Source organism: Oxyura jamaicensis, chromosome 3 (assembly GCF_011077185.1).
Source record: "Oxyura jamaicensis isolate SHBP4307 breed ruddy duck chromosome 3, BPBGC_Ojam_1.0, whole genome shotgun sequence".
NCBI classification, from domain to species: domain Eukaryota; kingdom Metazoa; phylum Chordata; class Aves; order Anseriformes; family Anatidae; genus Oxyura; species Oxyura jamaicensis.
This window is the reverse complement of record NC_048895.1, coordinates 88,114,599-88,128,310: the sequence shown is the minus strand read 5'-3', so window position 1 is coordinate 88,128,310 and position 13,712 is coordinate 88,114,599. Positions and strand designations below refer to the sequence as shown.

Sequence of the window (13,712 nt, the reverse complement as noted above, 5' to 3'; positions counted from 1 at the left end):
TTGGCCGAAGAACACAATAAACGTAGGGTGAGACTTTTCCGAGGCTGCAGCTTAGCTCCTGTTGTCCACACGGGGGAGCGCAGAAACCTTCCCAGCGCAGTGCGAAGGCAAGGGCTGAACCGAGCAGCGCACGGAAGGGCCCGGTGCTGTGTAGCTACCGGAGTTCATGTTGTGTTCTTGAGCCTGGCAGGTTTTTTTTTTTTCTAAAATCCATTTATTTTTTACACGGTAGTATATGCAGAAATACTGCCTTTCTTGGGTAATTATTTTCAGGTAATTTTGCTTAGATTGTTTGTGTTATGTATCCAGACACGCTGTAGAAGAACGTGCAGAAGCAGAACTCGCAGCCCCTGGGCATCACTTACGTCCCCCGCAATGGCAGGTGTCTCCAGGCGAGCAGCGAGTCTGCAGAGGTTGGCAATAACTAAAGCACTAAAGCAGCACAATCGCAGATGTACAATCAAGTAGCAGTGCAGCCTAGTTATGTTCTAAGATCGGATATTTTTGTCTTAAACTGGATTTGGTTTCAATGCTCAAAGAGCACTGTGATAAGGAAATGGGATTGCGTGCATCGTCAGTCCTCCCTTTGGTTTCTGGCTGTGGATTACGAGAGGTGTTAGATATGCACAGCTTTGTTAAATACGCATATTTTTTAAATTAATGGATAATCACACAAAATATTTTAGCACTTATTTTTCACAATGGTGAAATACTATGTTTCATGTCAGTGTACACTCTTTTTTTAAATTTTTCTGTGATGTTTACATAAAAGTCTTACACCCCCCAAGCTACTTTAGCATTTTATACACTTGTTTCTCCAGATACACTAGCCTAAAGCCAGCCACTAAGTTTTTTTCTTAATTTACCAGTTCAGTAGAAGTGCTGCTCTAACTTAGCATGTTAAAACATGAGAAGTATCTCAGGAAACAAAACAATGTTGGTTTATTATTATTATTATTATTTTGCATTTGCCTTTTTTTTTTTTTTTTTTTTTTTTGGCTTGTGTTTGTTAAATTTGAGCTTTACTGAATCATGTAAAGTTTCTCTGAAATCTATTATGACCACTACCACTAGATGATGCTGGATGGATTTCTAAATCCATTCATAGAGGTTGGTGTAGACCATGGAGAACAAGTTTAACTGTGACCTTGCCTTGGTTGTTGTTGAAGTTGGCAAAGCCAACTCAAACCTCACCATACTATAGGAAAATGCTGTTTTCAAACATTAATTGCTAACAAACATTACAGATTCTAGACCAAAATAAGTTGTAGCTAAAAAGAATGTAGTCTACATGTATTTTATTAGCAGTTTTATCTCCAAGTCTGCTGTTCTTAAATGCTTTTAATTATTTGCTGATGTTTCAATGTAAATACATTCTGTCTCCGGTTGATATATTTGAAGGATGTTCAATGACATACCTTATTTTATTGTTTTCTTTCATTTCTGAATGATATGCAGTTGTCACTGAATTAATCACAGTACATGCATACTGGTTGCTTCTTTCCTTCATTATATTTTTGGTTTGCAACATTAAAGGTTCAATTCAATGGATGTGTATTAAGTGGATAGAAAATGTGCTCTTTGCATTACTCGTGTGGCCATTTACATCTGTGAAACAGGCTTCCAGATGAAAATGGGAACATTTCCCATGTTTTCTGTACATGAATAGTGGTTCTGTCAGAAGTGACAACCTTTCCTTTCTTACGTTTCAAATCACGAGGGAGGATGCAAGAGAGTGCGAAGGAAGGCAGGCACCGCGGCAAGCCCAGTGCGGAGCAGGGCTGCTGAGCACACCATGGGCAGGCTTGTGCTTTACAACGGGCTGGTGAAGCAGAGTTGCACAGGCTGGAGGGAAAAAAAAAAGTGGAAAACCTTGGCCTCTATAGGTAAATAAATCTGATGGAAGTTAATATAATCTGTGAATCGGATGCAGAGAACGGCCCAGTCTAAAAATGAGGCAAAGCGGTTAACTTCAGGTGAGGGAAGGTGTTTTTGTTTTTCTCTTACTAACTCTCCAGGAGAAAAAAAAAGAGAACTCCCAGGTCAGTGGCATTATAAAGGATGCTAAGCAATAATTTGACGACTGGCATGATTTTTTTTTTCTTCAAATTTAGTAGTGGCTTCAGCAGGCTTGCTACATGTGCTGTCTACAGCTGCCACAGTTTGAGTAGTCCTTTTGAAAGAAGTGAGGAGAGGGGAATAAAACTGAGGTTATAACAAATGAGATGGGAGTAACACACCCCACCAAACAGAGGCCCTTTCTTCTTTACCTGTGATCCGGGTGCAGAGGAGGTGCAGTGACTGCATTTTAAGTACAATGGAGGCAGAAACTGCAAGGCCAAATAATAATACTGGCAAGAGTGGCATCCATCCTTCATCTTCCTGGTGCATCTGATAAGCATGTCAAGCAAACACATCTCACACAGTTAATTCAGTAATTTCAAAACATTTGCAAAAGTACAGCAGTATGTGGAGTGTCACTGCTGTGTTCTGCTAGGAGGAACCAACAGGACTCGGTTTCTCCTTCACTCTGTCTTCCAAGTAACCTTCAAACCATCTGCTGACACTCCGTTTTCGAAGGAAGAGCAAATTTGGAGATAAGGATTTGGCTCTGTGTAGACTCAGGTCACACGAGGGTATTCATGGAAGCAAATCCTGGTGTAACCTCCCCAGCCTTGCTTGCTTCCTTCCTTCAGGTGCCCCAAATTGTGCTCTAGAGTCGTCACTCATCTTTTTGCTGGGCCTTGTAAAATAGTCACAAAAGTTTTTTGGTACCTGTTCGTAGCAGGTTGCTTGAGTCCGGTGATGGCTGTGACAGAAAACTTTAAGTATATATACATATATAAACATATACGTTATGTTAACGATATAAATATGCCATATATATATGTTATATATATATATTTGTATATAAAAATGCAGTGCAGTATTTGGCAGCAGTATTCCTAATACTTACTAGTAACCTAGTAGGGAAAGCACATCAGTCAAAACTTTGACGTATCAGGTCAGATGTGAAGAACTGGTTATCAGTTAAACGTTTTTCTTTGGGCTCCTGCCTACACTTGGGTCATGTAACTGGGCGGCTAAGCCATGTACGATCACAGTGCCGTTACACCCTGAGGGTGGTGAGTGGCGGCAGAGGTCCCCACTGGTGGAAGGGATTTCCAGGAGGTTGTCAATCAGAAATCTCAAAACGTTTTGTGATGTTGAGCCAGAAAGGCAGGAGAAAAATCCTTACTTGGGACCTCACCCAGAGAGTCCAGGACCAGCTGTTAGAATTGGCAATGCTGTCAGTGGCCTGGGAAACCTCCCACCCTCTTTGCTTTGTGCCATCTACCTTTTTTTTATTTAAACTAGCACTGTTTTTTTTTTCTGTATCACCATAGCTAATATGCCTTAAACTTCATAATTATGCTTTTATTTTCCATCTCCTTATTTACTTGAATGTGCTGTTGCTAACATTCAATACCTGATTTTTTTGATATGTGCTCTACCATTATTTAGATAAAATCTGTCCCAATCTCAAGCTGTCCACTTACATAGCATCTGCATTGAATTGACCCTCAGTGTTGGATTTGTTTGATTGTAATAATTCTGATTTGTTTTTTACATATCAATGTTTTCTCTCCATTGTGGCATTTTATGCATTTTCAGACTATATTTTTTAAAGCACTTCCCATTTATATTTAAATGTTGGGGTTTTTTCTTCTTTTGTTTATGCATTACATATGGAAAATAATATTTTCATTCTGTATGAATTATCAGTTCAATTCTTTCATTATCAGTGTTGTGTTTTTTTTTTTTTTCTTTTTAAGTTTTACACACTTTATAATCAAAATAAAAGTTTGCTGGTGAAACAATTTGTCATTAACATTGGTGTTTTATTTATTACACTACATACTTTTGAGGACCATCACCTACATCAGTACAAACTGACCTAATCCGAAAGTTTGTGGAATACCGTTATGTATGAGCAAACCTTGTATGCAATTGTCTGGATTTGGTTCTTAAGACTGGCTTTCTTTCCATTTATCTATTCTGATGAATTCCTGTAGCACTGAAGTAGAAGATGTCAGTTAGGAGAAAGCTTGGCCAAGCGGGAGGTGCAGGAAAACCATCCTGTCATCTGGCTTTGCTCAGAGTCTCCAGGAAGGATGTCACAATTTTTATGTTTACTTTCTTCCCCCAGATCTCACGCAGTGCTGCTTCTGTGGCACTAAACAGACAGCAGTGTTGAAGCTACGACTCGCAGTATGGTATCATTTAAAACACTGGGCTGTACGAGGGTCATAAAGAGGTTAATAAGATTAATCCCATTTAACGTGTTCTTAAAAGTGACAGATGGGCAAATATAGTTTTAGTTAGCAGCTTTATCAGACAGTATTCTCTTGCGTGAGCTTATTTAGGCATTTTCTGTCACCAGCTGAGGTGCCATGAAAGCATCTCCTAAATGCAGCTTAGAGCATCAGGTTTGTTTATGGGTTTGGTTTTGTTTTCTATAATTTCCTTCAGAGTATGTATTCTAACAATATTTTCTCCCTAAGTGTTCTCTTATATGTTACAGGCAAAATACATAGCTCAGTTGCTTGTACTATTTCAGTATATTCTCCCATGGCACACATTTTGAATAATGAAGGGCTAGAAAAAAAAAAAATGCTTAAAGCAAGCGTGCCAAAGTTTGTATTTTACAATGTGGGTGACTAAAGGCAAAATGAAAGAAAATGTCATAGTATGGTTTCATTGTGTCTTTGAGAAAGAACAGGCTTCAGAGAAGGTACAGTCAAAAACACAAATAGTTTAATTTATACAGAGAGAAACAAAATATCCACATTGCACAATTTTGTCTAAATTGAATTTATCTAAAAAAGGCAACTTGGGATGTCAAATGGTGGCCTTCCAGCTGTTCTGTTTATTGTTATTGAACGTAAACACACATATAAAAGCATACAGGGGGTTAAGACATCATTCGTTTGTTTGTTTTTTGTACAACCACAGATGTTACTTCAAAATACATAATCTCAACTATTAAATTGGTATGTTTCTGGGACTTAACATTCCCTTGAAAATGGCTGCCAGCCTTTTATGTGAATTTGACACAGCAGTTGAGCTGAAATAGGCTTCATCCGAAATTAGGAAGGCAACACAAATTGGAGTGGAAAACGAAGAGGTTATTCCACATGGCTTAGTCATAGGCCCCCAGTGATTGTATGTTTCCAGAGATTTACAGCATGGTGGGGGGCAGGTTTCCATGCTGCCTCTCCACAGCTGAAGAGCTGAGGGAGGCTTAGCACCTGTGCAGCACGTACGTACATCGAAATGACCAAGTATGAAGTGATGGAGCCTGCTCAGGGAGGCTCTAGCTTGTATTTTACATGCACCAAAAAAAATAGCTACAACCGAAGTAAATAAACTAATTCTTTTTATTTGTTGTCTGAAGACACATAATTTCACTGTACATCATACAAAGAAATTAAGGATGGGAGAAGAAGTATTCATGGAAACTATTTATAAAAAAAAAAAAAAAAAAAAAACATTAATAGACAAGTACTTTTATTTTCCCCAAGGGAGAAGAACCAAAACCTTGCCCGTGTGTTTTTGTAAGCACCATTGCTCTGACTTGTGTTGCTAAGTACACCTTTAATGTACACCCGCTGTGTTAAAATGCCTTACTGAAACCTCGGCTGCAAGGTTTCTCCGTGTGTGTTTCTGTTCCATTCCTTATCTGTTTCTCAGCTGTCTGCAGGACATAGGTCGATGCTAGCACTTGGTGGCACGTGCGCTGCCCACTCACGGCCCTTTCACGTTCTTACCAGCTCTCTGCCCAGCCTGCACCCTGCAAGACGACGGCTCGCAGTACCCCGGAGGGCCAGGAGGACCAGGAGGGCCAGGAACCCCAGGCTGACCGGCCACCCCAGGGGGACCTCGTACGCCGTCACGGCCTTCCCTGCCGTAGCTGGCTTTGCCTGGTTCACCTGGAAAAGAGGAGGCAGGTCTAAAACTGGCAGCGTGGGATGTGCTCAGCATACACCTCGCATTACTGAATGGCCTTTTGTTAAAAGCTGTATGAAGATGGACAATGGACGATACTACTCCCTGTGGCTTCCCCAGAGAGATGACCACGAGGAGGGACAGCTACTCGCCAGAGAACCAGGCTGCGTTCACACATCTATAGCAATGAAATTTCAGTCCCAAGCCTCTCCAGTTATACCTGCCACTATATAAACCTGCGCCACAAAACCTGATTGGAGCCACGCAGGCACTTCTGCTGGTGAGGCTTGTGAAGGTGCAGAAGCTACTCGCTATTTCAGAGTTATCTTGCTGCTCTGGAAAGAGATGTAGCAAGAATTTGTTTTTTATTTTCTATGCAGATGTGTTTGGGGAATAGATGCATAGGGTGGCACTGCTGAGCACTGAAGTAGCTTTTTCTTTTTAAATCTTCAATGAAGGGATGAAATACAGCGATTTTAGTAAGCCTTTTCCAGTGACAAATTTCGAAAGAAGAGAGCTCCAAGTCTCACAGACATCCTGGGTATCAGTATATACACAACTGAAATCGCTTTTTATAAAGAGAACAAATTTTGGTAGCTACTATGTATATACTTAAACATGCTGCAGAAATCTGTTGACAGAAATGTTCATTTTCACCCCTGGCCACTAGAGGCCAGTTGTGCTGCACTTACCAGCAAGTGTCTGTCCTCGAGCCCTATTACACAACGCTGCAGTTAATTACTGCAAAAATGAAGAACTGCATTTTGAATGTCTGAAGTTATGAATGGAGATTTTGAAGACTGCTCTGACTGCCAATAAGATAGTCTGGGTTCTGTGACTTGCCTTTTATTGTGTTTGTGTTTTGTTGGTGTTTCTTTTGCTTGTTTTTTTGATCTTTTTTTAATGCTTTGTACATATTTTTCTTAATCTTGGGTGGGGTGGTAGCACCTTAGTAAAAGAGCTTTTAATTGGGATTTTTCAACTTTATCACTACCTACAGCGTACAAGTTATGAAGTACTGTTGTTTGGAAGCTTATTGCTCAATAATGGACACCTTTAACATACTCAAAGTAGCTCAAGGTATCCATTCTGAATAAATTTTTATTGCACATCTCTTCCTTTTCTGCTTTCTCCTCAGCCTTTTATATTTACCTGGAAGACCTCTTGGTCCAGGAAAGCCTTTTACTCCTCTGCCTGGCAATCCTCTTTCACCTCTTTCTCCTGGTTCACCTAAAAGCAAATTCATGAAACATTGGTTACAGCCTGCCTGGAGTATTACCTTCAGTAAGTTACCTCTCAGAAGTGAACAGCTCATAAGCAGAGAATTCAGGTGGCTGTATATATTCCTACTGTCTTTGAAAGATGTCATGACATAAGTCCTTGTAAAAGATTACAGATTTGGGTTGCAATTTTCCCCCTTCTGTTTGAGTTATACCTAATAGACACGTTGGATGGAAAAAAATAGGGACAGGACAGTAAGTACCAGGTGAAATATGCCATAGCCTAAATAAGAGAAATAAACCAAAATCACAGGACCACAAAGGCTATTTGGGATTTCAGCCTGGGGTTACTGACAGAGGGCTTTTGAAAGACCACGTGAACTCAGCTAGGAAGTAAAAATTCTCCAGTGCTAGTCCTATTGCACAGAAGAAAATAGAAGCTTGCACAGATAACAGCATACTGTTGGCATCCAAGGAATATGGCCACAAAAGTACAACAAATTACTTTGTTCTCATGTACTGCCATTACAGAGGCTTTCCTTTGGTGGGTGCAGAGATCTTTCTCATGTTTCCTGCCACGTACCATGAAATATGCAACTATTGAGAACCTCATAAATAATATAATCCAAGTATTTTAGTGGTGTCTTTCACAAGGTATCAAAGTGGATGCTGTCTGAAATAACTCATTTAGTTCTTAGTCCAATTGTTTAACTGCACTGAAGCCCCTGCAGACCACTCACCCCACCACCATCACTCATCTTACCCCAGCACTTCCACTTTTGCTTTGCTTTGTGGGTACCAAATAGCCTCCACTCCCTACACACCAGGTGGCCACAAAAGATGGGCAACACATCAGTGCCAACAAGGCTGAAAAAAGCACTGGAAGCCTCCCTGATGCCACTCCTATGCCAAGACAGCCTCCAGGTGAGCATGGAAAAACCTCACTTAGAGGGGAAAGTGAAGTCAGCCAAGCAGCCCAGCACTCAGTGCAAGGTGAAGGCATCTTCTCACGACAGTAGCTGGCAGGCGTTTGATGTCCTAGGCAATACCTGGCTTGTATCGTAAAATACCATCATGATAGCACGCACATGTGTGTGCACCACTTCTTTGGTATCTGCAATTTTGTTTCAAGGTTTACCATAAGGTAACCTGGAATTTGATGACAGTTATGATAGGAAACAGCATTTTGCTAATTTTGAGTTTGGTTTTTATGTGCTCTGTAGATTTTTTTTTAATATTACCATGGTGCAGCCTGGCGTGTGCTGAACCAAGTTCAGCACATCAGCCCACCTTTGTATCTCCATTTTTTATTGCTTCTGTGAATACAGATGACACTATGTTAACTAAAACAGTAACAGAACTACAGCAACAATGCAGTTAGGGTTTGCTTTCTTTGGATTCTGTTCATTCTCTCAAAGTTTTTTCCAATTTTACTTTCAAATAAAACTTGAGACAAAAGTAAACACTCTAATCCGGCAACAGACCGGCTTTGTGTTGACATACAATTTTTAAAATAAAACCTTCCTTCAAGAAAACAAATTGAAACCACTGCTGAATACAAACAATAATACATACATGGTGCACAAAAGACTGCAGAAAATTCCCCTGCATAATCCTTTGAAGGCATATAAACCCTCTCCGACAGGAACAAAAGAGATTAACTTGGATCAACTTTTTTTTTGTGAAGTGTAAGGTAATTCAATTTTCTTACAGATTTGTCCTTTCCAAAGACTCAATAGATTATGGCACAAGGAGCAATGATGTTAAATGTAAGAAAGGCTTGCGTATTATACCCAAATATGAGGCAGATTTTTATCAGCCACTTGTAATGTGAGAAACAGGATAGACTTAGACTAGGGATTAGTGAATGAACCTGACGGTTTATGATACCTTTTGAGACTGTAATTCATGCGGAAGTGAGGTTCACAACTGGACCGAATAGGGCAGAGAGAGAATCCCTGCTGGAACTTTTCAGCATGTGAGGAACACAAATGTCAGAAGTCCATCAGACGGACTGCTAATATTAGGAAACTGATTCAGCTGCTTACTTCTAGCTCAAGGCATATGTCTGTCCTTTCTCATAGCGTACAAGTGATATGATGACAAGAAACATTTGTAAACAAGTTTTGCTGAGGCCAGCCAATGTACCCTTTAATCACTGGGGCAACTGAGGGAATAGATGCAGGAAACAGGTTAGATTCCTAATGGGGGATCTGCTTGGCCTTCACACCTGTACAATGTTCATTAACAACCTGTAATCCAATGGGGGGGGAAAAACACCACTCTCGGGGTTCAACTGACTGAAAAATTAGATGCTGAAATCCCTAGATCTGAGGATTGATATGCTTATCATCTCTCCCTGCCTCAGACAACCTAATATCATACAAACAACAACTGTAAATTCTATGGCTTGGCCAGCAGAGCTTCGATTTTGTTGTTCAGCTCTTGATAGTAAATAAAAAGGAGATTTAAATGTAGACTCCCTCTGGCATTGGGAAGTGTTTGTTACACAACATGGAAAACTCAGAAGGCCTAGCTTTATTTTAATGCAGTTAATACATGAGAAAGCCAAACCTCAGTTATATATAATGTGACCCCAAATACAAGGGGAGCATTTCCAGCCAACAGCTGAAAGCCAGCTACAGAATCTCTTACCTTTAGGACCTTTACGACCGATCTCACCAGGGGGACCTTTAAGGCCAGGCAAGCCACGGGGGCCGAGCTGTCCTGGGAAGCCGTTTTCCCCAGGAGGCCCTGGAGCACCGGGTGGCCCAGGTCGGCCCGGAAGACCTGGAGCGCCAAATTCCGGCCTCCTGAGGCTGGCTGCCAGCTGGGCGAGTTGTTCTGCAATGAACAGAAGGACAACGTTAAGCAGCACGCGGGGCCTGAACGGCAACATTCACAAGTACTAGAGGTCACCAAAGAAAGATCTATCTTCTGCTATGGAAACTGACAGATTACCATACAGCACTTTCCTTATGTAAATGCTATTTGCAAAATCTGTTACGTGTAAGATATTAGCTTAGTTCCACCAGTGGCAAACTGCATAGGCATACTGTGAAGCTGGTCACTCTGAAGCCTGCATCTTAAACCTGTAACGTCTGCAGGCCGAAATGACTTATATGTACACAGTTTATTTAGGAATGCCCTCACAATTTTGTCATTTAATTTTCAACCACCTTTAAGAAAACTTACCCATGCAATCGCTGCCTCTTAAAAGAGCAAATATCTCTCTTCGTTACTACTTGTTAATGCTTATGAAGATTCCTCTTTGCAAGAAGGAATTAAGAAGGCCCCAGGCAGTTACCTGTCTTTGCAGTAGGCCGACAACTTAAGTGCAGGCCTTATTTTTCCGATGAAGGACACCTCTCAATTTGGTGCTCATGAACTCAAGTTTGGTAAATAATTGAACATTTTATGTTGATCTTTTCTTAAGGTGAATCAATAGCAAAGCTCGCTCTTTATTTGGCATAAGATCAACTTCTCATTCCTTGGAATGGTGTAAACTAGCTGTATTCCTTTCTCCTCCTCCCCCTTTCAGTCTACTGCTGTAACAGCATGGGCACAGGATCTTCCTTAAAGATCCAATTTGACTTCAAAGCCATCTTTCCAGCACGCCGTGGAAATAACTTTCAGTGGATACAGCCACACACAACTCCACATGACATTTGCTATAAAGTCTACACAACTTGGCACAAATAGCTATTTTGTGTCCACAGTCCAGAAGTGGTAAGAGGACAGGGAGAACAGGATTTGAAATATAACACAACTGTGTCCAGCAGATAAATGAGGAAGACTGGGAATAGCAATCTGCAGACAAAGCCTCCTGAGGAGCTGGACTTCAATTACGGTTGTCGTTAAGGTGAAAAGGCCAGGGACCCTATTGGATTTTATTTTTTTAACACAATCACATTGACAATTACAGAGGCTCTCAAGAGGGATGCAATGAAGATAGTCAAGATTTTTCCCATACCATTCTCTTCACTGCTAATTCTGAAATGAATGTAATCAAGAATCATATACATCCAATTTCACTCCTCAACATTAGACTTTCAGGAAACCACTTTAAAAGGCCTTTTTACCCTATTTATAGGCATGTGAAAATCATCTCACCCTAAGACAGCTTTATCTAAAAGTTTTTTTAAAATATCCCCATGGTATCAAGAACAGTGACTTGTACCGAGATTTTTTAGATTAAATCACGAGCAGCAATTTTGTTGTGGTAAACTCTTAACGTTACAAAGTCATAATATCCCAAAGGTCATCTTCAATAGCAAGTATTGAAATATTTCTTTTGTGCTTACAGGACAGCATAAGTTATTAAATTCGGTATGCATCCAACTGTATTAGAAAAGCTCCAGCTTTCTGCATGCTCCGAGAAGAACTGAGCAAATATAATTAAGGTTTTGAACATCTGCCTATTATTTTCATTTTATGGTAAGTTAGCTACAGAAAGCCTCTCTGTGCACTCCCTCCATTCTTTTTTAACCTGTTTTGCCGTGGTCTGTTTGCTGTAATCTAACAGTGTACAAGCACAAAAGACAAAACAAGCTTTCAGTGACACTGTGTACTTCATAAATGTAAACACAGTAAGTGATTTGTATACAAAGTTTGTGTATTTTATAACACCACTCTGGTCTATGGCCTGGTTACTACAGAAATAGTGTGGAATCAATGAGTAGTTCAATGAGCTGCACAGGGTATGTAAATAAGGGACTTCAGTTTCTCATATTGTGTCTGCATTAGCATGTGGAAAGACTTTCTACTGCATGCTTTGCTGAGAGCACGCTGTTTGCTGTGCTTAAGGCTGAGAAAATCTTGGCTGCTGCCACAGCAGTTGAGTATCATAACTTAAATGCACAAGAAACATCAAACACTTTTCAGCATCTTTACCTTGCATGACTCTCATGCAGACCTGCTTAATGTGCTGATCCGTTGGTTCTTTTCCCTAGGATTGAAAAATAGTAATTTTAAAACCAGTTGATAATACAGTACATTTTATAAAGGTGCTGAAGATGCTGGCTGTTCAACAAGAGGTGTGCCAGCCCCTGCAATTACAACTATTCCAGTTGAAGTCACTTTGAGTGGCAAGGTAAGTAGGTGCTGTGTGTGTGTGGTGCATCCGTGTATCAAACACACTACATGCACACCACAGGAGCGTGGTGGGCACAGGAAAATGGAAGTAAACTGAAAGCTGAGGACCAAAGGACCCAATTGTACAGCCCTAAGACTTCTCTGGTGTACAGATGGGTCTGTAAAAGGTACAGTGCGTTTCAAGTACCCTACCGCAGCACTCGGGTTTCCCATGCGTATGTACCTCCTGAGGCAAGAAACAGAGTGGTGCAAGTGACAGCTCAAAAAGATATAAATTAGGGGAGTGCAGTACTTACAGCTGGACCTTGGCTGCCAGGCAGCCCCGGGGCACCCTGTTCTCCCTGCAGGCCTCGCGGTCCAGGCGCACCTCGTGGTCCTTCCATGCCAGGCAGCCCCCGACTTCCCTCAGGCCCCCGGGAACCTGGGTCTCCGGGATTACCAACCTGGCAGTGACAGAGGAATTTCAAAAATCGGCTGTGCTGGCATTAGACTCAGTCTGACACAACAAAATCGTGACGAGCTATTCATGAATGCAAAGTAACCACGGGGCTGCAGAGCTGTTGCACTGCACCTTTTTGGATAAGCTTCTGGGGTCAGTGGTTGTGTTGTTTATAAAAGTAAATAGCACTACCCTCATTTCAAGGGGAGAAGTGGGAAAGTAAGATATTCTGTCAAAAGAAACAGAATCATCATCCATAGTAGCATACAAAAGACACTGTTTTTGTCAAGGAACGGTCTCTTGCTCTGTACTTCTGCCCTCGTGTATGTCACATATGAGTTCCCAGGCCATTAAGTGCTCCTCAAGCTACAAAATTTCCAGCTCCCTCCTTGCTCCAAACGTCTTTCATACCCTCTGCCAGAAACCACAGCACGCGCTTGTATCACCCAGCCCCAGGCTGAGTTCAGGAGTGGACACTTTGGCTTTGTTTAGGTCTCAGAGACAGAGTTCGCAGCATGCAGCTACCAGGTCCTACGCTTGATTTTGCTGGCACTGGGGAGGGAACGTGCTCACAGAAGATGATGTTGGCACAGTGCTAGAACAGAGGCATCGCCAGCTTACTGCACTCAGGGTATAAATGATGGGGTATAAAGAGCTATTTTACTGGTATAAGCATCCTGTCCCCTGGGGAATGGCAGGGCTACATCAATATTGCCACTGAAGTACATCCTAGTAAATAAAGCCATAGCTTCTGTGCCAGTAGATTTTCTAAGGGATTAAATAGCATGCAGAGTGAGACCTAAGCCTCCAGGTTACTTTCAATGCAAGGTACTCTACTACCGTTAACCAATAGTAATGAAGGCCAAACCAAAAACAACCACCAAAAAAAGACAAAAAAAAAAAAAAAGACAAAAAAAAAAAAAAAGAAAGAAAGGAAGAAAGGAAGAAAGGAAGAAAGGAAGAAAGGAAGA

At 41.2% G+C, this 13,712-nt stretch overlaps 1 protein-coding gene across 2 annotated transcripts in view; it reads right to left on the bottom strand.

The window, feature by feature from the left end:
• Nucleotides 1-4,775: 4,775 nt before the first annotated feature.
• COL9A1 (collagen type IX alpha 1 chain) overlaps nt 4,776-13,712 on the bottom strand; it is a 68,146-nt gene continuing 59,209 nt past the window's right edge. For both annotated transcript variants that reach the window (XM_035322899.1, XM_035322900.1), the window contains 5 exons: nt 12,599-12,745; nt 12,102-12,156; nt 9,864-10,052; nt 7,141-7,218; nt 4,776-5,972 (listed from right to left, as the gene is read on the bottom strand). In XM_035322899.1, the coding sequence (XP_035178790.1) occupies nt 5,788-5,972; nt 7,141-7,218; nt 9,864-10,052; nt 12,102-12,156; nt 12,599-12,745 (654 nt within the window). In that variant the 3' untranslated portion in view covers nt 4,776-5,787. The remainder of the gene's footprint in view (nt 5,973-7,140; nt 7,219-9,863; nt 10,053-12,101; nt 12,157-12,598; nt 12,746-13,712) is intronic.